The 19,837-nt window shown below is 28.4% G+C and overlaps 3 protein-coding genes across 4 annotated transcripts in view; 1 reads left to right on the forward strand and 2 right to left on the reverse strand.

The window, feature by feature from the left end:
• Positions 1 to 930: 930 nt before the first annotated feature.
• On the reverse strand, positions 931 to 3,547 carry LOC101500852 (uncharacterized). The gene is made up of 2 exons (XM_004498482.4): positions 3,183 to 3,547; positions 931 to 2,259 (listed from the first exon to the last, which is right to left on the reverse strand). Exons 1-2 carry the CDS (start codon positions 3,432 to 3,434, stop codon positions 1,261 to 1,263), a joined length of 1,251 nt encoding a protein of 416 aa, XP_004498539.1. The 5' UTR covers positions 3,435 to 3,547; the 3' UTR covers positions 931 to 1,260.
• Positions 3,548 to 3,940: 393 nt separating this feature from the next.
• Positions 3,941 to 9,282, forward strand: LOC101501182 (uncharacterized). Its single transcript, XM_004498483.4, has 10 exons — positions 3,941 to 4,268; positions 4,949 to 5,172; positions 5,685 to 5,793; positions 6,024 to 6,378; positions 6,690 to 6,759; positions 6,847 to 6,914; positions 7,420 to 7,535; positions 7,615 to 7,721; positions 8,387 to 8,523; positions 8,775 to 9,282. The coding sequence occupies exons 1-10, from the start codon at positions 4,188 to 4,190 to the stop codon at positions 9,011 to 9,013; spliced, it is 1,506 nt and encodes a 501-aa protein (XP_004498540.1). The 5' UTR covers positions 3,941 to 4,187; the 3' UTR covers positions 9,014 to 9,282.
• A 7,476-nt stretch (positions 9,283 to 16,758) lies between these two features.
• Positions 16,759 to 19,837, reverse strand: part of LOC101501498 (indole-3-pyruvate monooxygenase YUCCA6-like) — a 5,049-nt gene continuing 1,970 nt past the window's right edge. The window contains exons 2-4 of one of the 2 annotated variants that reach the window (XM_004498484.4): positions 18,956 to 19,204; positions 18,036 to 18,158; positions 16,759 to 17,629 (exon numbers count right to left, since the gene is read on the reverse strand). In XM_004498484.4, coding sequence (XP_004498541.1) covers positions 17,408 to 17,629; positions 18,036 to 18,158; positions 18,956 to 19,204 — 594 coding nt within the window. In that variant the 3' untranslated portion in view covers positions 16,759 to 17,407. Of the gene's footprint in view, positions 17,630 to 18,035; positions 18,172 to 18,955; positions 19,205 to 19,837 lie in introns of both variants that reach the window. The other variant, XR_012162623.1, reaches the window with a different exon arrangement.

The following is a 19,837-nucleotide window of genomic DNA, read 5'->3' on the forward strand; positions in this document are numbered from 1 at the left end:
TGGACATACTGTGCTTGTTCGCTTACTTGCAAAAGAAAAAAAAAACTCTAGGAGGTAATAAATTTAAATAAATTGTCAAGTGGAAAAAAAACATACTTGTTTATTATCTGAACTTTGGTCCTTTTAAATTTGGATATATATTAATAAGACTTAATTGCAGTTTTAGTCCCTCTATTTTTAACGATTTATGAAATTGTTCCTCCTATTTTAAAAGTCGACAATTTTGGTCCCCTCTAATTTTTTAACTAAATAATGATAACGTGATATGATTTAAATAATGTGACATATGATACGACAATGTAGAATGGTTAACACACATGAAATTAGAATAAAACGGCGTAATAATTTAGATTTCAATTTCAGAATTTTTCATATTTTTAATTTAATTAATAACATATGAATAATTAATGCATTTAAATGATTATATATCATATAATTATATGTCACGTCATTAAAAATATATCAAATCGTATTTTTTTAGTTCAAAAATCTGAGTGAGAGAACAAAACTAACGACTTTTAAAATAGATGGACTAATTTCGTGAATATGTAAAAATAGAATTACTAAAACTCCAATTAAACTTATTAAGAAATAATAAATTTAAATTTATTCAGTCTTTTTTACCCTTCATTTATTAAGTAAAAACAAAATTAATTTAATGCATGTTTTTTGATTTTAAAAAGTATAAAAAAAACATCATTAATTACATTTTGATTTTCTAAAAAAATCAAAGTTTTGGTACAACTTTCTTGAACTATTAATGGAATATCTAACATCTAGCTACATGGTTAAGTTATACAACAAATATGAAGTTCAGCGGAGGTAGCTCAGCTCAGTTGATGAGTTAAAGAACATTGAATGAGATCTAAGTAGGAGGACCCAAGTTCAATCCTGAAAACTAACATAATCTAACTTAGGAACGTTCGCCTATAAAAAAATACAACAAATATGGATTAAGGTTCTATCGCAATTTCAGTTGTGCCATAAAAATGTCTCTACCATCGTCCTGAATTCAGTCACATGGGAAAATTGCCTGGACTGTATCAAGTTATCAACTATACAGAAAACTTAATTTAACAAATTAACCTTTCCTCAATCTCATTGTTAGCTTGATAGAGAGACAAAGAAGTGGCCAAATGACATGCCTTTTAACATTCATTTGACTGTAAACTCATTAACTGCTAACAACACTAGATTGCAGCCTGGTGTAGAAGTTAAGCAGTTGAATGGATTTCAGCTGTTATATCATCACATAAGCTGTTATGCTAATCCCACTGATTTCATCTCTGCCAAAATTGAATCAACTTTTTGATGCAAGTTTGCTCTTCTATATCCAGACATCAACAAATCATAAGTCGATCTCGGAAGTACATAGCATTTCTTTATACATTCCAAGAATATGTCTAACCTATCATAAGCTTCCCTCCTAAAGTATGAACAGATAACCTTTTCAATATCATCTGTACTTGTGAATGGCACTCCTTGTTTCAGCATCCGATCCACAGATAGCTCTACTTCATCAAATCTATCTAACTCGGCATACATCCTTACAATCGCACAATGCATACGTGCGAGGACGCTGGAATCAATTGGATACTTTGTCATAGTTTCGAGTAGCTCCTCCATCTTTTCCACTTGCCCTTGTTCATGATACAATGCTACTAACATCTCAGCCATGGTTTCGCTGATTTGCCATTCGTTATCAAGCGCAAACTTAAAAAACTTTTCAGCCCGACACAAGCTCTTTTGCTTGCAAATCCCTTTGAGCATACTTTCCAGTATGGTTACATTAGGTACAATTTCAGAAACCTTCATTTCTTCAAAAACTCTATCAGCAATCTCAAAGTTTTTCGAATTAACACAGCCCAGTATAACAAATTCGAACATTTGAAGATCAGAACCAAGTCCAGCAGCCTTCTTAGCTGAGTACCAAGCTAACATGGCATCGACATTCCCTGACTTGGAAAATGCTGAAATGAAGTTATTGTAAGTGTGAAAATCAGGTTTATAGCTCTCTGAATTCTCCATGATCTCAAATAAGCTATATGCTGTAGCAATGTCATGGGAAGACAAACATGCATTTATAAGTGAATTGAAAACCAGTGATGTTGGTTTAACTCCAATAGCCTCCATAGAAGTGAAAACCTGCATTCCTAGTGGCACATTCTTCAGCTTTCCACATAGAAAGATGAGCTCAGAGAAGAGACTGTGGTCTTTTACATTTTCTTTTAGCAATTTCTCTAAAATCCATTCCAAAACCTGAACATTCAATAAAAAATTGAGAAATTGAATTACCACAATCTCTATAAGCAATCAAGGAAGTATAATTGGTATGTAAAACCACATTGTACACAAAAGTCATTTTTGGCAAATAGAATTTTATTTTGGCTCCATTTCTTTCGTAAATAAAAGATTTTATGAATTGGATCCCTCAGCTCACGAGGACGAATCCGGTTCCCAAAAATCACTAACTGCACGCATTCACACAACCAGTGATTGCATGACTGTCCAATTGCGCGACGGACGGTCCCTACTATCTCAAAACCTGCATGACATCTGTACCATCCGTTCTCAATCGAACGGTCACGCAGTGCGTGAATATCTGCCGTCAGTGACCGCACCAAGTCCAAACTCCACAAGGACCAGCGCAGGCCTAACCTAAGTACTTATAGACTACCTATCAACTAGGTTCTCATGTGGGCATTTTTCTATGGAAAAAACATAGGTGCATTTTTTTATGGGCTTTTTCGTATAGTTCTTAACATAAAACACATCTAGAAAATTATGAATTTGATAAAATCATAGTTGATTAGGTTAAAAACCATACGGAAAAGTACCTAAAGCAAATCGTCCTAAGTTTTGTCTTTTTCTATACAAACTTGCTCTTAGCAACAAACTTTGCTTTGTAAATTCATATTAACTTCTAAATATAAGCAATTTTAGGTCAACAAAAGAGTGGATGTATTTGATAAAAAATCACATCAACTTTTGTTGACCCTTAAACTTAAGGCTAGAGGATTACAACATAAATATTAAATCTGAAATTTAGGTAAGTTGATATAACATATATATTAGAAAACTAAAATATAGGTGAATTCACAATGTAGGTATTTCGAGAGGTATTTAGGTAAATAAAAGTAAAAAAGAATAATATTAATGAGAAGATGAATGGCAGTGATTACCATGCGAGGTTTTAGAGAAGAAGAAGGGGATAGAGAGGTAATGAGACATTCCCAAGAAAGTAGTGAGGTGGGAAGGGATGGAAATTCGTGATCCAGCGTGGTTTTGATGTGGGAATTAGGGAGGTGAAGCAATTTGAGGAGAAGAGGATTTGAAGTTGAAGTTGAATTGGAGAAATTGCGGAAGAAAAAGACATGGTGCAGTGTTCTTCTTATGCAACTCTTTCTGGTTATGCTTAAAACCGACGACGCCATCTTTTCATTTCGGTTCAATCTGCGTCGCACTGTGCACTAGACAACTTCCTCTCCATTGTGTTTGGAGCAGAAATATAGTAGATTTGGAGGAGAGTGAATGGTGCAATAAAACAACATATTAAACAATTATACCCACAAAAATTATTAAAGGATTGATTTAATTCACTTTTATAGTCTGTTTATTCTAGATTATTAAAAATATATTTTAATTTTATATTTATATATCTTAAAAATAAAAATAAAACAATTTTGGACATTTAATAAATAAGTTATCCATTGTTAGAGATTTACTTATAATAAAAATAAAAATCACATTATAAATATATATATATATATATATATATATCTCAAAAATAATTTATCATTTTAAATATTTTTTAAAGTTTTATTTTTGAAGTTTTTTAAAATTATTATTTTTAAAAATATAATAATAATTGTTTTTAACAAAATTATAACAAAAACGGCTTATTTTGATCACAATTATGCTTATATTTGAGATTGAAAACAAAGAGATTCACGAAAAAATGAACGCATTTATAAACAATTAAAACCCTCTTGTTGAAAACAAAACATTTACAACCCTAAAGCAACAAAATTCATCATCTCCGTCGGCTTTGCCCTTGTCGTATCGCAAACACTGAACTCAGCTTCGCCGTATAAACAATAATCTGGCCGGAAAACGCAGCCGGAGTTCGTCGTTGGCCGCCAGAAACTGTGACGAAAGGAAATAGCTTTTGTTTTTTCTTCATTGCAATGGATTTTGAATCAAATTACGATATTGCCGCAACTGCTCACTTCATTCTCACTCATAATTTCACCAGAGTTGCTTTACAAGTAAGACCACATTCCTCAAATTTTTAACTCCTTAGGCTAATACTCTGATTAATTAACCTCTTAAAGCATAAACACTTGTTTAAGCTCTTAAAGCATAAATGCTTATCATTTGGTATATATATATATAAGCTGTTTCTATAACAAATGATAGAATAAAGTCAAACTGTTTTTAAATAAGTTATAAGTTGTTTTCATTTGCTATTTTGGAGAGCTTATATAAATAAGCTAAAACAACTTATAGACTTGCCCTAAGCTGTTTTCATAAGTTCCCTCAAATCTTCATGGTAGTAGATAAGCTCAAATCAGCCAATCAAAATAGGACCTTAATACATATGATACTTGACTCTTGTTTAGTTAGTTAGAAGCCTGAAAGAAAGGGCAAAACTTAGGTGTATTTCGTTATGTAATTTTCGTTTGGCTCCTAACTTTAAATACACTTTTTGTGGTTATAACATACTTTGAGAAAATTATTGATCTGAGGAAATCATAGTTGGTTAAGTTAAGAACCATACGAAAAACACTTAAGAAAATGTTGAAGACACTTTTTGTCGTTATTAACACTACCCTTTTCCAAAATAAAGTTTGAATTTTTTCAGGTATTCATGCATCAATTGTATTTGCAAATCAACTGTAGTTACTTGTTTATATTGATTGCAATTATTTTCCTGTGTGAATTTCAGTTTCCAGATGATCTCCTGAAGGATTCAACAAAAGTGGTCACTGTTTTGCGCAAGAGACTTCAATCATTGAGAGAATGTGATATCACAGGTAGTGGGGATGAGACAGAAATCGGATTGTATGTGATGGCTGATACGGCCTATGGCAGTTGTTGTGTAGATGAAGTTGGAGCATCACACATTAATGCTGACTGTGTCATACATTATGGTCATACATGTTTTAGCCCGTGAGTAACATTTTTTTTTTGTAGTCTTGACTTGGTACATATTAAGTATCTTTCTTTTTCTAATATCTTATGAAGTGTGGAGATGTACTTTATATAATTATAACCATTTGTTTATGATTCTGTCTAGTCATTTTTTGTTGTTATAACGTGTATTTCATCTAGTGTTGTCAAATAGCAGTGCTATAACACTATAACATAGCGGAATTTTAACAAATTGCTATTTTTCCGCAATACACGATCTAGTACAAAGTGCTGTTAAACATCGGCTATAGCACTGAAGTGTAATGAAATTAGAACAAACTGCTATTTTTTGCAATCTGCAATTGACAACACTGATTGCATCATCTATTTTGTAATGTGGAAAATGCCTGATTTGCAAAGTTTCTCTTAGGATTCAATTCATTCCCTGAGTATCTCTTTTCAAAAGTTCTTACAGTTTCTGTGGCAACAAATGAATGCTATTTACTTCATGTGCTTCGGTTGACGATTGACGTCCTCTTTTCTCTATACAGGACAACAACTCTACCAGCTTTTTTTGTTTTTGGAAAGTCTTCCATTTGTGCAGCCGATTGTGTTGAAAGATTGTCACAATATGCATTGACAAATAGCAAGCCTATCATGGTATAGAAAATAAAATAGCTGCAATTGTCATGTATTTTACTAAGGGAAAGTTTCATGAATATTTATTAGTGTTCTTTTTCACACCTTTACAAAGTTCAGTTGGGCTGATGTACTTTATTGTGCATGCAATGTAGATTATTTTTGTTTTCCTGCAAGCCTAGGCTAGACAAGTTTAAAGGTATTTTTATCAATATAAGTTTCTAATTTATTTGTTTTTTTGACAATTGTAGGTCCTCTTTGGGCTGGAATATGCACATTCAATACAACAGATTAGAAAAGTGTTGTTAGAATCGTCAACATCTTGCAGATCTGACTTCAAGTCAGAATTTCACTTTGCTGATGTTCCATCAGCATTTATGTTTCCATCAAAAGATATTAAAAAATTAAATGGGCTCCAAGAAGCAGCTTGTGATTGCGGTCATAAATCCAGTTCTGATGGGGCAAGTGGGACTGTATACAATATCGGTGGTTTGACTTGGAAATTACCGGAGGGGCAAAGTATGGAAGACTACTCACTCTTTTGGATTGGACATGATAATTCTGCTTTTGCAAATATTGTGCTCACATTCAATGCCTGTGAAATAGGTTAATAATTTACCCCTATCCTTTTTTGAAATTCGTTCTAATGTGTATGTATTTTTATGATTCTCTCTAATTGCTACAACATATAGAAACCTATCCTTCCCTTTTCAACTTCAGGTATCTTTTATCATGATATACTGCATCTCGAACAAAAGGATTTATTTCGTGAAGATAATCTCCCCAATATTATTGTATTGCTTGAAACAACTTTTTTTTATACCCCTATCATGTATCTAGTGTGAATGAACCTTGACTCATATCCCGGTATAGGTTCTCTTTTTATATTGTCTTAACAATGATGCTGTTGGTTTTAGTCAGGTATGATGCAACTAAGAATCAAATGGTGACAGACTTGTCGCAACAGAGAAGGATTCTTAAACGTAGGTAGGTATCCCAAATATGAACACACTATCCTTTTGGGAACCATCGTATGTCTTTGAATTTTACTAAGTTCAGTTGAGAACTCTGCAGATATTACCTGGTGGAGAGGGCTAAGGATGCTAATATTGTTGGAATTTTGGTTGGAACTCTTGGAGTTGGTATGTTTCATTGTCAATTATTTTTTCTTGCGTATTTATTGCTAAGTAACACAAGTATGTATCCAAATTTATATTGTCACACGCGCCTTATTAAGCATGAATTTGAATTTCTCAAATCCTTCTCACTATTATCAACTAATTATAGTGAGAAAAGTATCTAGAGAGGGAACCCTTGTTATACGCCTTTTGATTTAAGCTTTTCCGCTAGTTTGTTGAAGACATGAGAGCAAAACATCCATGACCTAATAGTTTACAGTTCAATCCTTGCTGTCCATGCTTCAATTCCAAAGGGCTCTTGCGTGAGGAGCTGTGTTAATGATATTAAAAACCATTCATGTATTTTCACTTAATAGCTAATGCATTTGGGATAATTGGTTCATTATAAATAACAATTGTGCAAATGATCTCTCTAGCTTGTTGTTATTAAAACGTCGGTAGAGAATTTATTTAATTGTTTGTTTGCAAGATACACGGCGTTAATTTAACATACCCGATCTCGATGCAGCTGGTTATCTACACATAATTAATCAGATGATGGAGCTTATTACTGGGGCTGGCAAGAAGGCCTATACTTTGGTTATGGGAAAACCAAACCCAGCAAAACTTGCTAACTTTCCTGAGGTGAAGTTGATTCATTCTTAGTACATACTTCAGCTTTCTGTTTCTTCCTAAAGTTTACTGACAATTTGTTGTTCATCAGTGTGATGTATTCGTATATGTTTCTTGTGCCCAAACTGCTTTACTCGATAGCAAAGAGTATCTAGCTCCAGTTATTACTCCCTTTGAAGCAACAATTGCTTTCAACAGGTACCATGTCACTGTCATTCATACCTATGCATAAAAAAAATTCTCTTTGTAGTGTCTTTCCTAATGATTGCTAAAAATTTTGTGAGCTCCCGATTTTTAATTTGTTTTTAAATTTATACACATTGTAATTTGATATAACTGATACATGTTATAACTGGATATAACCAATACATGTCATTTTTTAATAACTGCAACCGTAAAAAGGAGAAATAACCAAAATATTCTATCTAGGGGTTGCCAGGCATCCAACTTCCAAGTAAGCTTGAAATTAAGCAAACTATAAAATGTTTTTAAGAGTGAATGAAGTGTAACTAAGTTCTATAATCATTTTTTACACGGTAATATGTTATATAATCATATGTCATGTTATTTTTTTAATTTTTTTAAAATCTCAAATATACATTAAAATAGACTTAGCCCTCCAAAATCCTTCTCCTAAACATACTCTTAACTCTTAAGATTTTGGGTGAAGATGCCGTGTCCAATTGCTCTTAGTCCAATATGATGATCTCCCATACTCTCCTCGCAACCCAACGTTTTAGATGGTTATTGCAATCTTTATTGACATCTATACACTAATTCATGCGAATACATATCTTTCCAGGCTTTTCAATTATGATTTAACATTCCTAGTTTCTGATGCTATTGTTTTAATCTGCTTCCAGGGGAAGCCAGTGGACAGGAGCCTATGTAATGGGATTTGGAGATCTAATTAATCTTCCTCAAGTACAAGTTGGAAACCAGGAAGAAGCACGGTTTTCATTCTTACAGGGTGGATATGTTAAAGATTTTGAAAATCAAGGTAGTTGATATTTCTTACTTCTATGTAAGGAACTAAATGATACTTCAATTATAGATGATTTTAAAAGTTCATTTTAACAAAAAAAAAAAAAGATTTAGTGATGATATGTTGTGGTTAGCAAGATTAGACTGTCTACATGAAATGAAAGCTACCTTAGTGACATTCAGTTTCATTCTAATTCCACCATATTGGAACATCTAATATGCATTAAATTTTGCTGTCACTAAATTTGTTTTCTTGCATCTTATCAGAAAATGTGGAGGAAGAAAGAGAAACTCTTGCTTTAGCCAATGCGACGGAGAAGGCACTGCAGTTGCGGGACAACTGTAATTCTCTAATCAAAGTGGATGCCAAATCAGGAGCAGAATTTTTCGCAAATCGATCTTATCAAGGTCTGAATATGCCCGATGAGAATACGTCTCCAGAGCCATTTTTCATTGGAAGGAGTGGAAGGGCAGCTGGGTATGAGGATGAGAAGAACAAACACTGATATTTATGTCAACTGGCTAAGGATGTATTACTTACTTGGTCCATTGGATTGTGATGAATAGGAATATTAGCAAGGTGCATTTTGGGAAGGGAAAGAAGAGCATAGACATTGTTTGTTCTGTGAGCAGAAATGTTCTCCAATATCTATGTATCTACAGTTTTTTTGTTTTAATTATTTTTGTCTCCCTCTCTCTCTTTCGGTTACATCAAAGGTTATAAATGATGTATTTTTATATGGTAGTGGAATATGCCATTGATTTTTTAATGTTCTTTTAACTCAAAGCAACCCCCAAACTAAGTTATGTATACCATTTTGTGCTAGAAAGGTAATGAAAAGTAGTAATAACTTGTAAACATCACAATACAATCACACAATAAAAAATATCATTTGATAAATTATACACACATATATTCATGATTTTTTTAACCTAAAATAGACAAGGGAAAGTTTTCATAAAATAGACAACCAACCCAAACTTTTATTTCTTGAAGTTAAAAATCAACAATCATATATCATCTATACACCTATATGTAAAAGGGAGTACAAAGTTTTGATGTGGTTCTCTTTCTTCCAATTGTACTTTTACCCTAACCATTTTCTTTACAATTTAACCCTTATTTCTTTAATTATAAAATCAAATTTGTCAAATATCTATACCTTTTTATAAAAGGATAATATGTTTATTTTTAGCCTCATTTACTTTTTATTTTTACAACTTTTATTATATTTTCTTTTAAAAAGCAAAAAGACAAATACATTAGTGTCTGCAAAGAGGAGTTTCAAACAGACCCATCAAATATGGATACTTGATTTTTCTTATTTTTTATGTCATATGAATGTAAGCATTTTATAAAAAGTTTGTAAGAAAGTGTCTAGTTAAAAAAAAACAAAAAAAAAATCATCCGTAGAATCTAGCTCAACTGAAAATATCGATATTATTAGATTGAATATTATGATCTAAATTCAAATCCAGAAACTCGTAGTTGTGTGTATGAGTGATTATGGGTACAACAATCTTGCAAACTTGATCACCCAAAACAACTCAAATTATGTTTTAACCCAACCTATTCAAATTCGGTCTAACTCGAATCAACCCATTTAAACTCAATAATGTTTGTTCTGGTAGCGAATTTGATATTTTGAACTTGTGGATCTGCAAATTCAACCAATTGACATGACATATAGATTTTGTTTTTTATTTTCTATTATTGATGTATATTTATAATTTAGTTATTGAATTTTATTTGAGGATTTGTTGTTAATTTAATTAATTTAAGTGTTTTATTGTGTTTATTGATGTATTTTTAAGTATCGAATGATGTGTTGTGATAGAATTTTACGATTTTTGATATGTTCAAATAATTAAATTTAATTACATTTTAAAAAAAAATCTCTACTACTCACAAACACAATCTGCTTTTAATCGAGTTGGTTTGGTTCAAATTTAATGTAAAAATCACGAGTTGAAAATTCAACTCAACTTAAATACAATTGATCGAATCAGATATCGAATTTAGCCAAAACCATTCCAATCCAAATTGTGAACACCCCTTATTTCGTGCGAATATTTTTACCATTTTTTCTACTCACAAAACAAAAATCTCTCCATCATTTAATAAACATGAAATAAAGAAAATCTTAATAAATATTGTAATCTAAATATAATTAAACGTTATTTGAAAAAAAAAATGTTCCAAATATAAACCTCGATACAAAAAAATTATCAATACAAGTCACTTCCTTAGTTATTAATGCTTCTGCAAAAACATCATTAATTGATTCTTCTGCCCTTTTAAGGTTTGTTTGTTATAGGTTTTTTAGTAAAATATATATATATATATATATATATATATATATATATATATATAAATAATCACTTTTGAAAGTTTATTTTTGTTTGTTATAGTTTTTAAGAAAAATGAAAAATTTGGAAAATATTCTAAAAATCGTTAAAAATGAGAAATCATTTTTAATAATTTCTTAAAAATTAATTTTGTATAACATATTTAAACAAAAATAATTTTTACTAAAATAACAGATAAATTCAAAACTATTTTTTTTTAAAAAATAATTTTTTAAAAGATAATTTCTAAATTATAGAATATCAAAATTACTTTTTTTAGAATCTATAACAAACGAATCCTTAGGTCATTGTTTAATGAAAATTCAAATTTAAGAGAAATTTTAAAAAATCAATATTATATATATAAAATACGTTTCTTCATTAATTATTATTTTTTGACAGAAAGTGTGTTCATTTCATTGTATCAGTTGATTTATTAAAATGAGGGTTCTTACACGAGTCATTTTTTAATTTATTAATATAAATATATACATTTTTTACGATTGGATCTATAAACGTTTTTATTCTATTAAATGTTTTATCGGTATAAAATTGTAATGATGAATAAAGTATACAATTTTTAATAAATATTATATATAACACGAATAATAGTTTTATATACGTTTAATAATCTTGGATAAATACAAAAGTTAATAAATTTAATAACAATAACTTATCATAGTAAAAAATAATTTAATTTATCATATAATTTTCTAAATTTCTGTGAAATAAACTTTTATTTAAAGATGACAGTAGTATAAAGAAAAAGAATTTAATAGAACTTTGTTATTGCATTCGTTTTAAATGAGTGTTATTTAATATTTTTTGTAAATATATTAAAAAATAATAAATAGAAGAAAAATAATCTTCATTTTATATTTATTTTACCAAATTATTTTTATTATCTATTGATAAATTTACTGTATGACTAAATAAAAAGTGAAACTAATATTTTGTAAATATTGTACATAATATTAGTTGAAAGATAAAAATAAAAAAAAAAAAATATATATATATATATATATATACATTAAAAACTGAAAAAATATCATTTGTTTTAAAATAATTTTTTTTATTAAAATTACACTCATGGTAAAACAAAGGAGTAAGGCTCTTGTTAAGGAAATTATGAGTAACAAATTTAGACTTTCAAGAAAACTTGCACTATAAAAAAACAAAATTTAGACTTTGAAAATTTTAAATACATAACTTTTAATACAGTTTTAATAAAATATTTCTATGATGTATATTTGACAAGTGCATTGAGTACACTTGTTAGAAAAAAATGAATATACTCCCTATGATTTTATTTATAAATAATTTTTGTTCACACATATTAATTAAAAAATTAGTTATTATTATTATTAAAATATATTTTTATTAATAATTATCACATTAAATTTACATTCCATTCATATTTTTGGACCACAATAATATTAAGTATAGATGAATTTAGTGAGGAAAATTAGTATCACTTTGGACGGTGTATCCAATAAATGATTGATGAAGACTAATATATTTTGAAATGGCGTATGTGTGAGGGTCACTAGACTAGACATATGAACAGAACAGACATTCTAACTCTAAGGAATATATACCAATCATAATTGCGTATTTATTTGATGGATGATTGTTACACTTCATCAATAGTCCATCCCTATAGTAATCTATGAAAGGCAAAATACATTTAATATTCTTTCAAATTATTTAATTATATTTTTGTCTTTTATGAAGTCTTTTTGATATCAAAATATGGATGCCATTATGTCGGTTTTTTATTTTACGATTTTAATGACAATATTATAGTGAATCACCTTAATTTTATAGAAGTTACATTATGTAATTTTTATAAAATTACAGTGATTTATTGTAATTTTATAATCTCACTACAAAATCAAACACATATATTATTTTTTATTTTTTCTCTTTAAATTGTGTTAAGATAATAATGTATCCTAAACGAGTAAACTGACGAATGAAAGTAACATTTTTAACAAAAAAAAATTACAAGTAAATTATTATAATAGTCTTTTACTAATACATTGTAGGATGCTTTCAATTTGGTGACCTATAGATTAGAGTATGAACTTTTTAATTTGATGTCAATTTTATAAAACTTCGATCTCTCAATTTGGTGATCAAAAGATAAGAGTATGAAAATTTCAATTTAATCTTCAACTTTATAAAACATTGATCAAATTTGCTATTATGTCAGCGGTTGTTACTACTCACGTCATTTTATATCCTTTTATAAAATGTCTAAAAACATCGTCTCAATTTAAAAAAAATTCTAATAGATTGTGGCAAATATAAGTGACTTATGTTGGGATCAGTTGAGAGAAGGTTTGCCACCAAAGTATTCAAGTGATTTAAAAGTGAAAAATAATGAACTTTTCAATTTATTTTTGTTTAAAATGAAAATGGAGATAGGTAATTCGGTATGATCTACCCTTGTTTAAGATTCTATTTGACAAGAGACATAATATGGTTTATAGGTTACAAGTTACAAACTATAAACTCTATTTGGTATTGTTTATTTATGATTTTATAGCTTATAATTTTTCTGTCAATTTTATTTTTATTATTGTAACTAATTTTTTTTTATCTTTTATAATTTATAATAAATAATTTAAAATATATAAAAATAATTTTAATAAAAAATTTATTTATATACAATTTATATATTTTAAAATAATTTTAATAAATAATAGTTTAAAGTAATTTATTTATTAGAATTTAAAATAAAAAAATTAGTTAAATAAAAAAATACATCAAATTAATAAATAATTTATTTTTTATAATTTAAAATAAAAAATTATCTAAATTATTAAAAATATATGTAAGATTAATTAATATAAACTAATAAAAAATATATTGCTAAATCCACGTTGATTTTACATAATAAAAAATAATATTAAAGTGAAAGTTAAAAAGAGTGTGCAATCACTCTCTTCTCACTTTGATGGCATGCTATTTGTTCTATTGGCTGTAGTAATAGTGTTTGCTCTGCTTGATTGAAAATGCTTTTATTATTATTGTTAAAGGATTCTTTTTACGAAATCCTAAAATCAAAACGTGTGCAAGAAAAAGGAAAGTAAAGGGAAAGAAAAAAAAAAAAAAAAAAAGGGAAAAGAGCAATGAATTCTTTTTTGAGGAGTGGGGTATATTGAAATCATAAAACAGTTATACTAAAATCGAACTTTGAGCTCCAAAATTAACGGTTTAGTATTGTCGACTATATATTAAAAAGCACTAAACATCATTTTCCCATTTCTCAAAAATTGACGATTTGTCATTTAGATTAACGTTGACGTCAATTGTTGATTACTTATTTAAGAAATTGGTTATTTTATTTTAAAATTTTGACTATTTTGATATTTTATTATAATTTTTTAATTAAAAAATAAATATATGACATATTTTAAATGATGTGATATTTGATATGATAACGTGAAATGATTAATATTATACAAATTGATATGATGACTCATGAAATTGTAATTAAACTATACAAAAACTTTTGAAATTATTTATTTTTGTAGATTAATTAATGACAAATGAATAATTAATACATCTACATGATTCTATATCATAAGATTGCATGCGAGATTATTTAAAATATGTCATATTATCATTTTTTTGGTTCAAAATTTTCAAACTATAGAATTTTAAAATAAAAGAACAAATTTCATGCATTGGTTAAAATAGAAAGACTACAACTACAATTGAGTTTATCCTCGTACCATTTGTAACTACAATATTAACCATTAATTATAATTTCAAATACTACTATCAAGATCCTTGTATTGCTCACAAGTTAGAGGGACCCACTCTTTTTCTTATTATAAAAAAAAAAACAATTTCCATCATTTAAATTGGGATAATATATCAATAAAATCAAAAACAATAAATATATTCACAACATTCAGATTAATAATATACAAAAAAATGTCTATTGAATCAAACTTAGTTTATCAATCTAACCAAAATAAATACAACAATAAAATGGAAAAATCAAACAATACTGCACTAAGATAACAAACAAAACAATGTCGCATTTATAAGACGAAATAACAACAACAAAAAAACAAGAAGAAAAAATAATGCGTCGGCGAGGTCATATCTATATGCTTTGCTCGTAATTTATGTGCAGCGTTATGTTTGTTCGTTATCTTTAGTTTCCTTCTTAATATTGTGATGCTTTTTATTTTATATTGACATATCAACTTCGATCAAATATAAATTAATTAATAATTTTAGCATCGTCAAATTACACATATGAAGACATAGATATTCAAAACACATTAATTTTATTATATTTATAAGTTTTGTCACATTTATATAATTTTATCAGTATAATACTATTAACTTAAATATAGTAAATTTATTTACAAAGTCATCATTTTAAATTTTAACAATTTTAAATTATAATATTTTTAATTGATATAATTTATATAAATTTAATTAAATAAATATCATTTTTAAGAAGAAAAAAAAAAGACTTGGAGGAAACAAGTGGGGGCTGTACACTGCTCTCTTAATGGGTCATGGCACAGAGTGGTAAGTGGTACCTGTGAAAGGGCCAATTTCTGTTGTAAGAGTTCTTTAGAGCTGTGTCAATTTAATAAAGTTGGTGTGTCAGGAAATAGACAGTAAATGTAGTAACAACTAACACTTGCATTCTAACTTCTTCAACTTTTCAATTCATATTCTCAAGTTCAAGTTTTTTTTTTGGAAAAAAGAGGACTTTAATTCAAAACAAGTATGAAATTATTTAGTTATAAGTAATAAAAGTAAATTAAATGTATATTTATTAAGAAATTTTATTAAGTAATTATTTAAATTTTTTATTGGCTCAATTTTTGTATCTCATAAAAAATAAATATTTTTAAAGTTTCTTTTATAAAAACTTGTTTCATGATAAAGAGTCACTAGAAAATAAAATTTACGTTAATAGAGAGGTATTTTAGGAACATGATAAAAATAATTAAATTTATTATATCAAATAAAATTTAAATTTGTTTATATTTGAAATTATTAAATATGAATACTTTTTTCTTCTTATATTCGAGATTAATGAAAATGAAGGCGGTGATAAAATATACTAATCTTAGCATGAAGTCAAATCTCTTCAATGTTTATAATTTGGATGCTCACTGTAAGTTGTAAGTTGAAATTCAAATGATATAATCTTTCATCTATAAACTCTAATGTAGATTTAGATTTTAAATAGTAAAAGTTTCACTTTGTATCGATTTAATCATGAGAAGTAAAATCAACTTTGTTACAAAGGAGGAGATGCGACAACGACATTTGCATAGAGAGACTTCAATACCTAAATTAATATTTTATGAAATAAGAGGAGTTTCATAGAAAATGATTATGATTGAGTACCTAAATATTTATGATTCAAAGATATATAGACAGTTCGATCGGTGAATTGACAGAAAAAATTTGTTGTGGTCGATAGTAACATTATGTGAGATCCAAAATAAAACATGGACAACAATTAATTTTAATTAAAGACAGAGATCGAATCCTAATATGTTTGGAACACATCTATTTTATGCAATCAAGCATTTTTGAAATTTGAGTTAAGATAGAATAGTTTTTTTTTTTTTTGAAGTTTTGTAAAGAAGATTCATAATCCAAAGTTTGAATATGAGTCGTATGATTTTGATTTTACAATCTAAATAGATTATAGAAAATCAAAATTCACTCACAATTACATCATTAAATGGTAGGAGTGAAGCTCGAATCCACCCCAAACGTCATATTAACAACATCCTATCAGTTAATATATATCTTTCTGCATCGGTGTATATTTGTCCAATCATAGAGACCACACGACAGAAAAGATTTAAAAGGAGATATATATTTTTTTTTTAAAAAGCTAAAGAACAATTCAAAATATTGTACTCTATACCATTAAATAAAAATTCATAGGAATATAGGTTTAACCACAATTACAACAAACTATCTCCAAATTTACATAGCAAAAAATTGCACTATATATTGATACGTTCCCTACGCCAAAAGAACCTCAAGAAAATTAATAAAACAAAACCCATCATTCTTATCAATTTCAATATCACATTCTCAAAGTCAAACTCATAACTGAATCCATGAATTAAGGGCACCACACCATAGGAAAGAAATTCTCACCATTTTTTGTTGCCAACTTTAATTTTTCCTTTTTATGAATAGGAGGAGCACCACCCTTGATATATATCATTATGCACATATGTAATGGCACAACAAAATTCCTCCATCACCACTTAAAGTACTTTTGCATTCACGCAACTAGAAAATCGTCTTGCATTTACGCAGTCAGAACATCGATAATCGTTAGATCGAGATTAGACAGTCCAAATTCAATTTCAATATTTTTAATTATAAAATAAAAATAAAAATTATATTTTTTAAACCGTCTGATCTCGATCAAACAAGTGAATTCAAAATTTGATGAGTGCAAAGAATCCAAATTGTTGATGTAAATATAGTTAACTTGAATATAACATGTAATTAATTTGACCTAAGTAAAGGAATAATCATGAAGTATATTGTGGCAATAAGAGAGCAAAAGGAGTAGTATGCTTTGCCTCAACTATCCAACACCGTTCAATATCTTCAGCAATTCTTTTGGCATCAATGGATGCACCAAGAAGTCCACGTTTGGTGAAACCAACAGCATAGAGGCCATTTTCACCTTTCCATCCATTAGGAAATGGCTTCGTAGGGTATCCATCTTCCTTACAGAACATATCCTTATCCTACACATATACCATTTCAATTATTTATGTTACTTTCTTTTCTTGCTTTATATCATTTTCAAATTATTTAGATAAATTTATTCCAATCCGTATTTTCGTTATTCGAATTCAATAAAGTTTACCACATGTTCGGTATTACAAAATGTTCATTTTTTTAATAAATTTTTTCCTTCCAATTCTACTTACAAAATTGCCAATTTTTTCAATGCTTTTCTTGTTTGCAAAGATTTGTAGGTGACAAAATTACATTTTCTTTATAAATAATATTACAAAATGTGATATCACAAATTCACAATAAGATTTGATTGAATTTAAAATGTAACTTTTTTGTTTTGAATAATAAATAGTGGCATTCCATTAAAAGAAATTGTTTTAATTGTTTGAAAAAAATGGAAGAGTGATATACCTTTAGCCAATAGGGAACATTACTTTTGTAACCAGTTGCCAATATGATGGCATCAAAATTCTCTGTCCTTCCATTTACAAATTCCACTGTTTTGCGTTTTAACCTCTTGATGCCTGGACGTACCTGAATCAGGAAACTTTGGAGTTCAAACAAACAATCTAATCAAAAAATAATAATTTCATTCATGCCTCATCATTGATCGAATCTATCATAAATCTTGTCTATACTTTTTGTGAAAATCTCGTACTATATTTTAACCTTTGTGATTTAGGCATGATTTGATTGAAAACACATCATGCTGGAAAATCTTTCAAATAAATAAAGTTATATGTTTTTTTTTTTTTTTAATAAAAGTTCTTTATTTTTGCGAATGAGGTGATTATAATATTTTAAATATATGCAAAAAATCGTTTAAAAATTTTAAAAGTATATAAGAGTTTTTTTTTAAAAAAAATGATACACATGAGTAAATTTAACAACAAATACTGAAATTAGTGACAAAAATATTGTAGAAATTTTTTTATTTATTGAAACTAAAAACTAAGTTACAAACATGTTTAACCAAAAGTAAAAGGGTGAAAAATAGAATACATCAAAGTTTAAAACAAATAATAGATTTTTAAGTTTATTAATAATTTGATTGAGAGTTTTATTAATGAACCGATCATATAAAAAATATATGTTAAGAAATATTAATCCTTAATATAAATCTCAATTATAGTAGTTCCTATACATTGATTTGCTAAACAAAAAAGTAAAAATCACGGTCCAATTAAACTAATATATTTGTAACACTAAAATCTTGACCATTTTTGTATTGATTTCTTTGTCACATTAAAATCTTGATGAAGGAAAAAAGTTGAATTTGATTTGATAGAAAGTACCTTAAATTTGCCTAATAAAAAAAAAAAAGAAAGTACCTTTATTTCTCCATTTTTTATTTTGGCAAGGGCACCCACATCTAACACCGGTGTCTTTCCGGACATATTTTTGAGTTGAAGGGGTCCCAATCGAGGCCGATCCAACCCAAACCGCGCCGTGTCGCCGAGCATTAGCCACGACACAATAAGAAGGATGTGATCCACAAGGTACACCGGCAACCACTTGAGCAACCACATGGACAACCCAAAAGTTGATTTTCCCAGCACATCTCTTGGTAGGATGTGTACCTTCAATCAAAACAAATAGAGAAAAAAGTACCATGATGAGTTCATTAATCTCTTGCATATTTTTTTTATTGCACTTCCTTAATTTAATCAAAATGTAATGTAAAATAACACAAACACATGTTTTTCAAAGGACACATGCCATTAATTTAAGTTTTATAATACTATTATATCATAAAATTTATTTGAGAGAAGTTTCTTTAAAAATATTTGCAACCACGATTCAGGTCATACGACATTTAAGTTTTTTGTGTCTACAATTATGACATGACTTTGATTAAAGTCATATCAATTATAATTTGAGTGTCATATGCCGTCAACGAGTTTTTAACCGTCTGATTAAGATCATATAATCTAGATTTTTAATTTGTTAAATGTCTCAACTGTATGACTGCATATAGTTTTGATTGAATGCAATTCACACTTGTTTAAGGAAGCAACCTCAATCATGATTGCGACTTAAAACTTTGTTGTGGAGATAGATGCCTTGGTGTTTTCCATTATAAAACACCAAAAAAGTGAAAGGAAAAAACAAGAAAGTGAAAAGGGTAGGAGCTTATGTGGGTGGATTTTGGCCCTTGGTAGGCCTTAAAATGTTGGGTGGCCATGCTCATGCTCTATTTGCAATAGGGAAAG

Source organism: Cicer arietinum, chromosome 4 (assembly GCF_000331145.2).
Source record: "Cicer arietinum cultivar CDC Frontier isolate Library 1 chromosome 4, Cicar.CDCFrontier_v2.0, whole genome shotgun sequence".
Taxonomy (NCBI): Eukaryota; Viridiplantae; Streptophyta; class Magnoliopsida; order Fabales; family Fabaceae; genus Cicer; species Cicer arietinum.

What these genes read in the sequence shown, in the direction of transcription:
- LOC101500852 (XM_004498482.4), bottom strand. Translation starts at nt 3,434, where the DNA reads ATGGCGTCGTCGGTTTTAAGCATAACCAGAAAGAGTTGCATAAGAAGA. An exon ending in CTTCTCTAAAACCTCGCATG is followed by an intron (nt 2,260 to 3,182) that starts GTAATCACTGCC and finishes TTGAATGTTCAG; the next exon opens with GTTTTGGAATGGATTTTAGA.
- LOC101501182 (XM_004498483.4), top strand. Translation starts at nt 4,188, where the DNA reads ATGGATTTTGAATCAAATTACGATATTGCCGCAACTGCTCACTTCATT. An exon ending in TCACCAGAGTTGCTTTACAA is followed by an intron (nt 4,269 to 4,948) that starts GTAAGACCACAT and finishes TGTGAATTTCAG; the next exon opens with TTTCCAGATGATCTCCTGAA. An exon ending in GGTTGGAACTCTTGGAGTTG is followed by an intron (nt 6,915 to 7,419) that starts GTATGTTTCATT and finishes ATCTCGATGCAG; the next exon opens with CTGGTTATCTACACATAATT.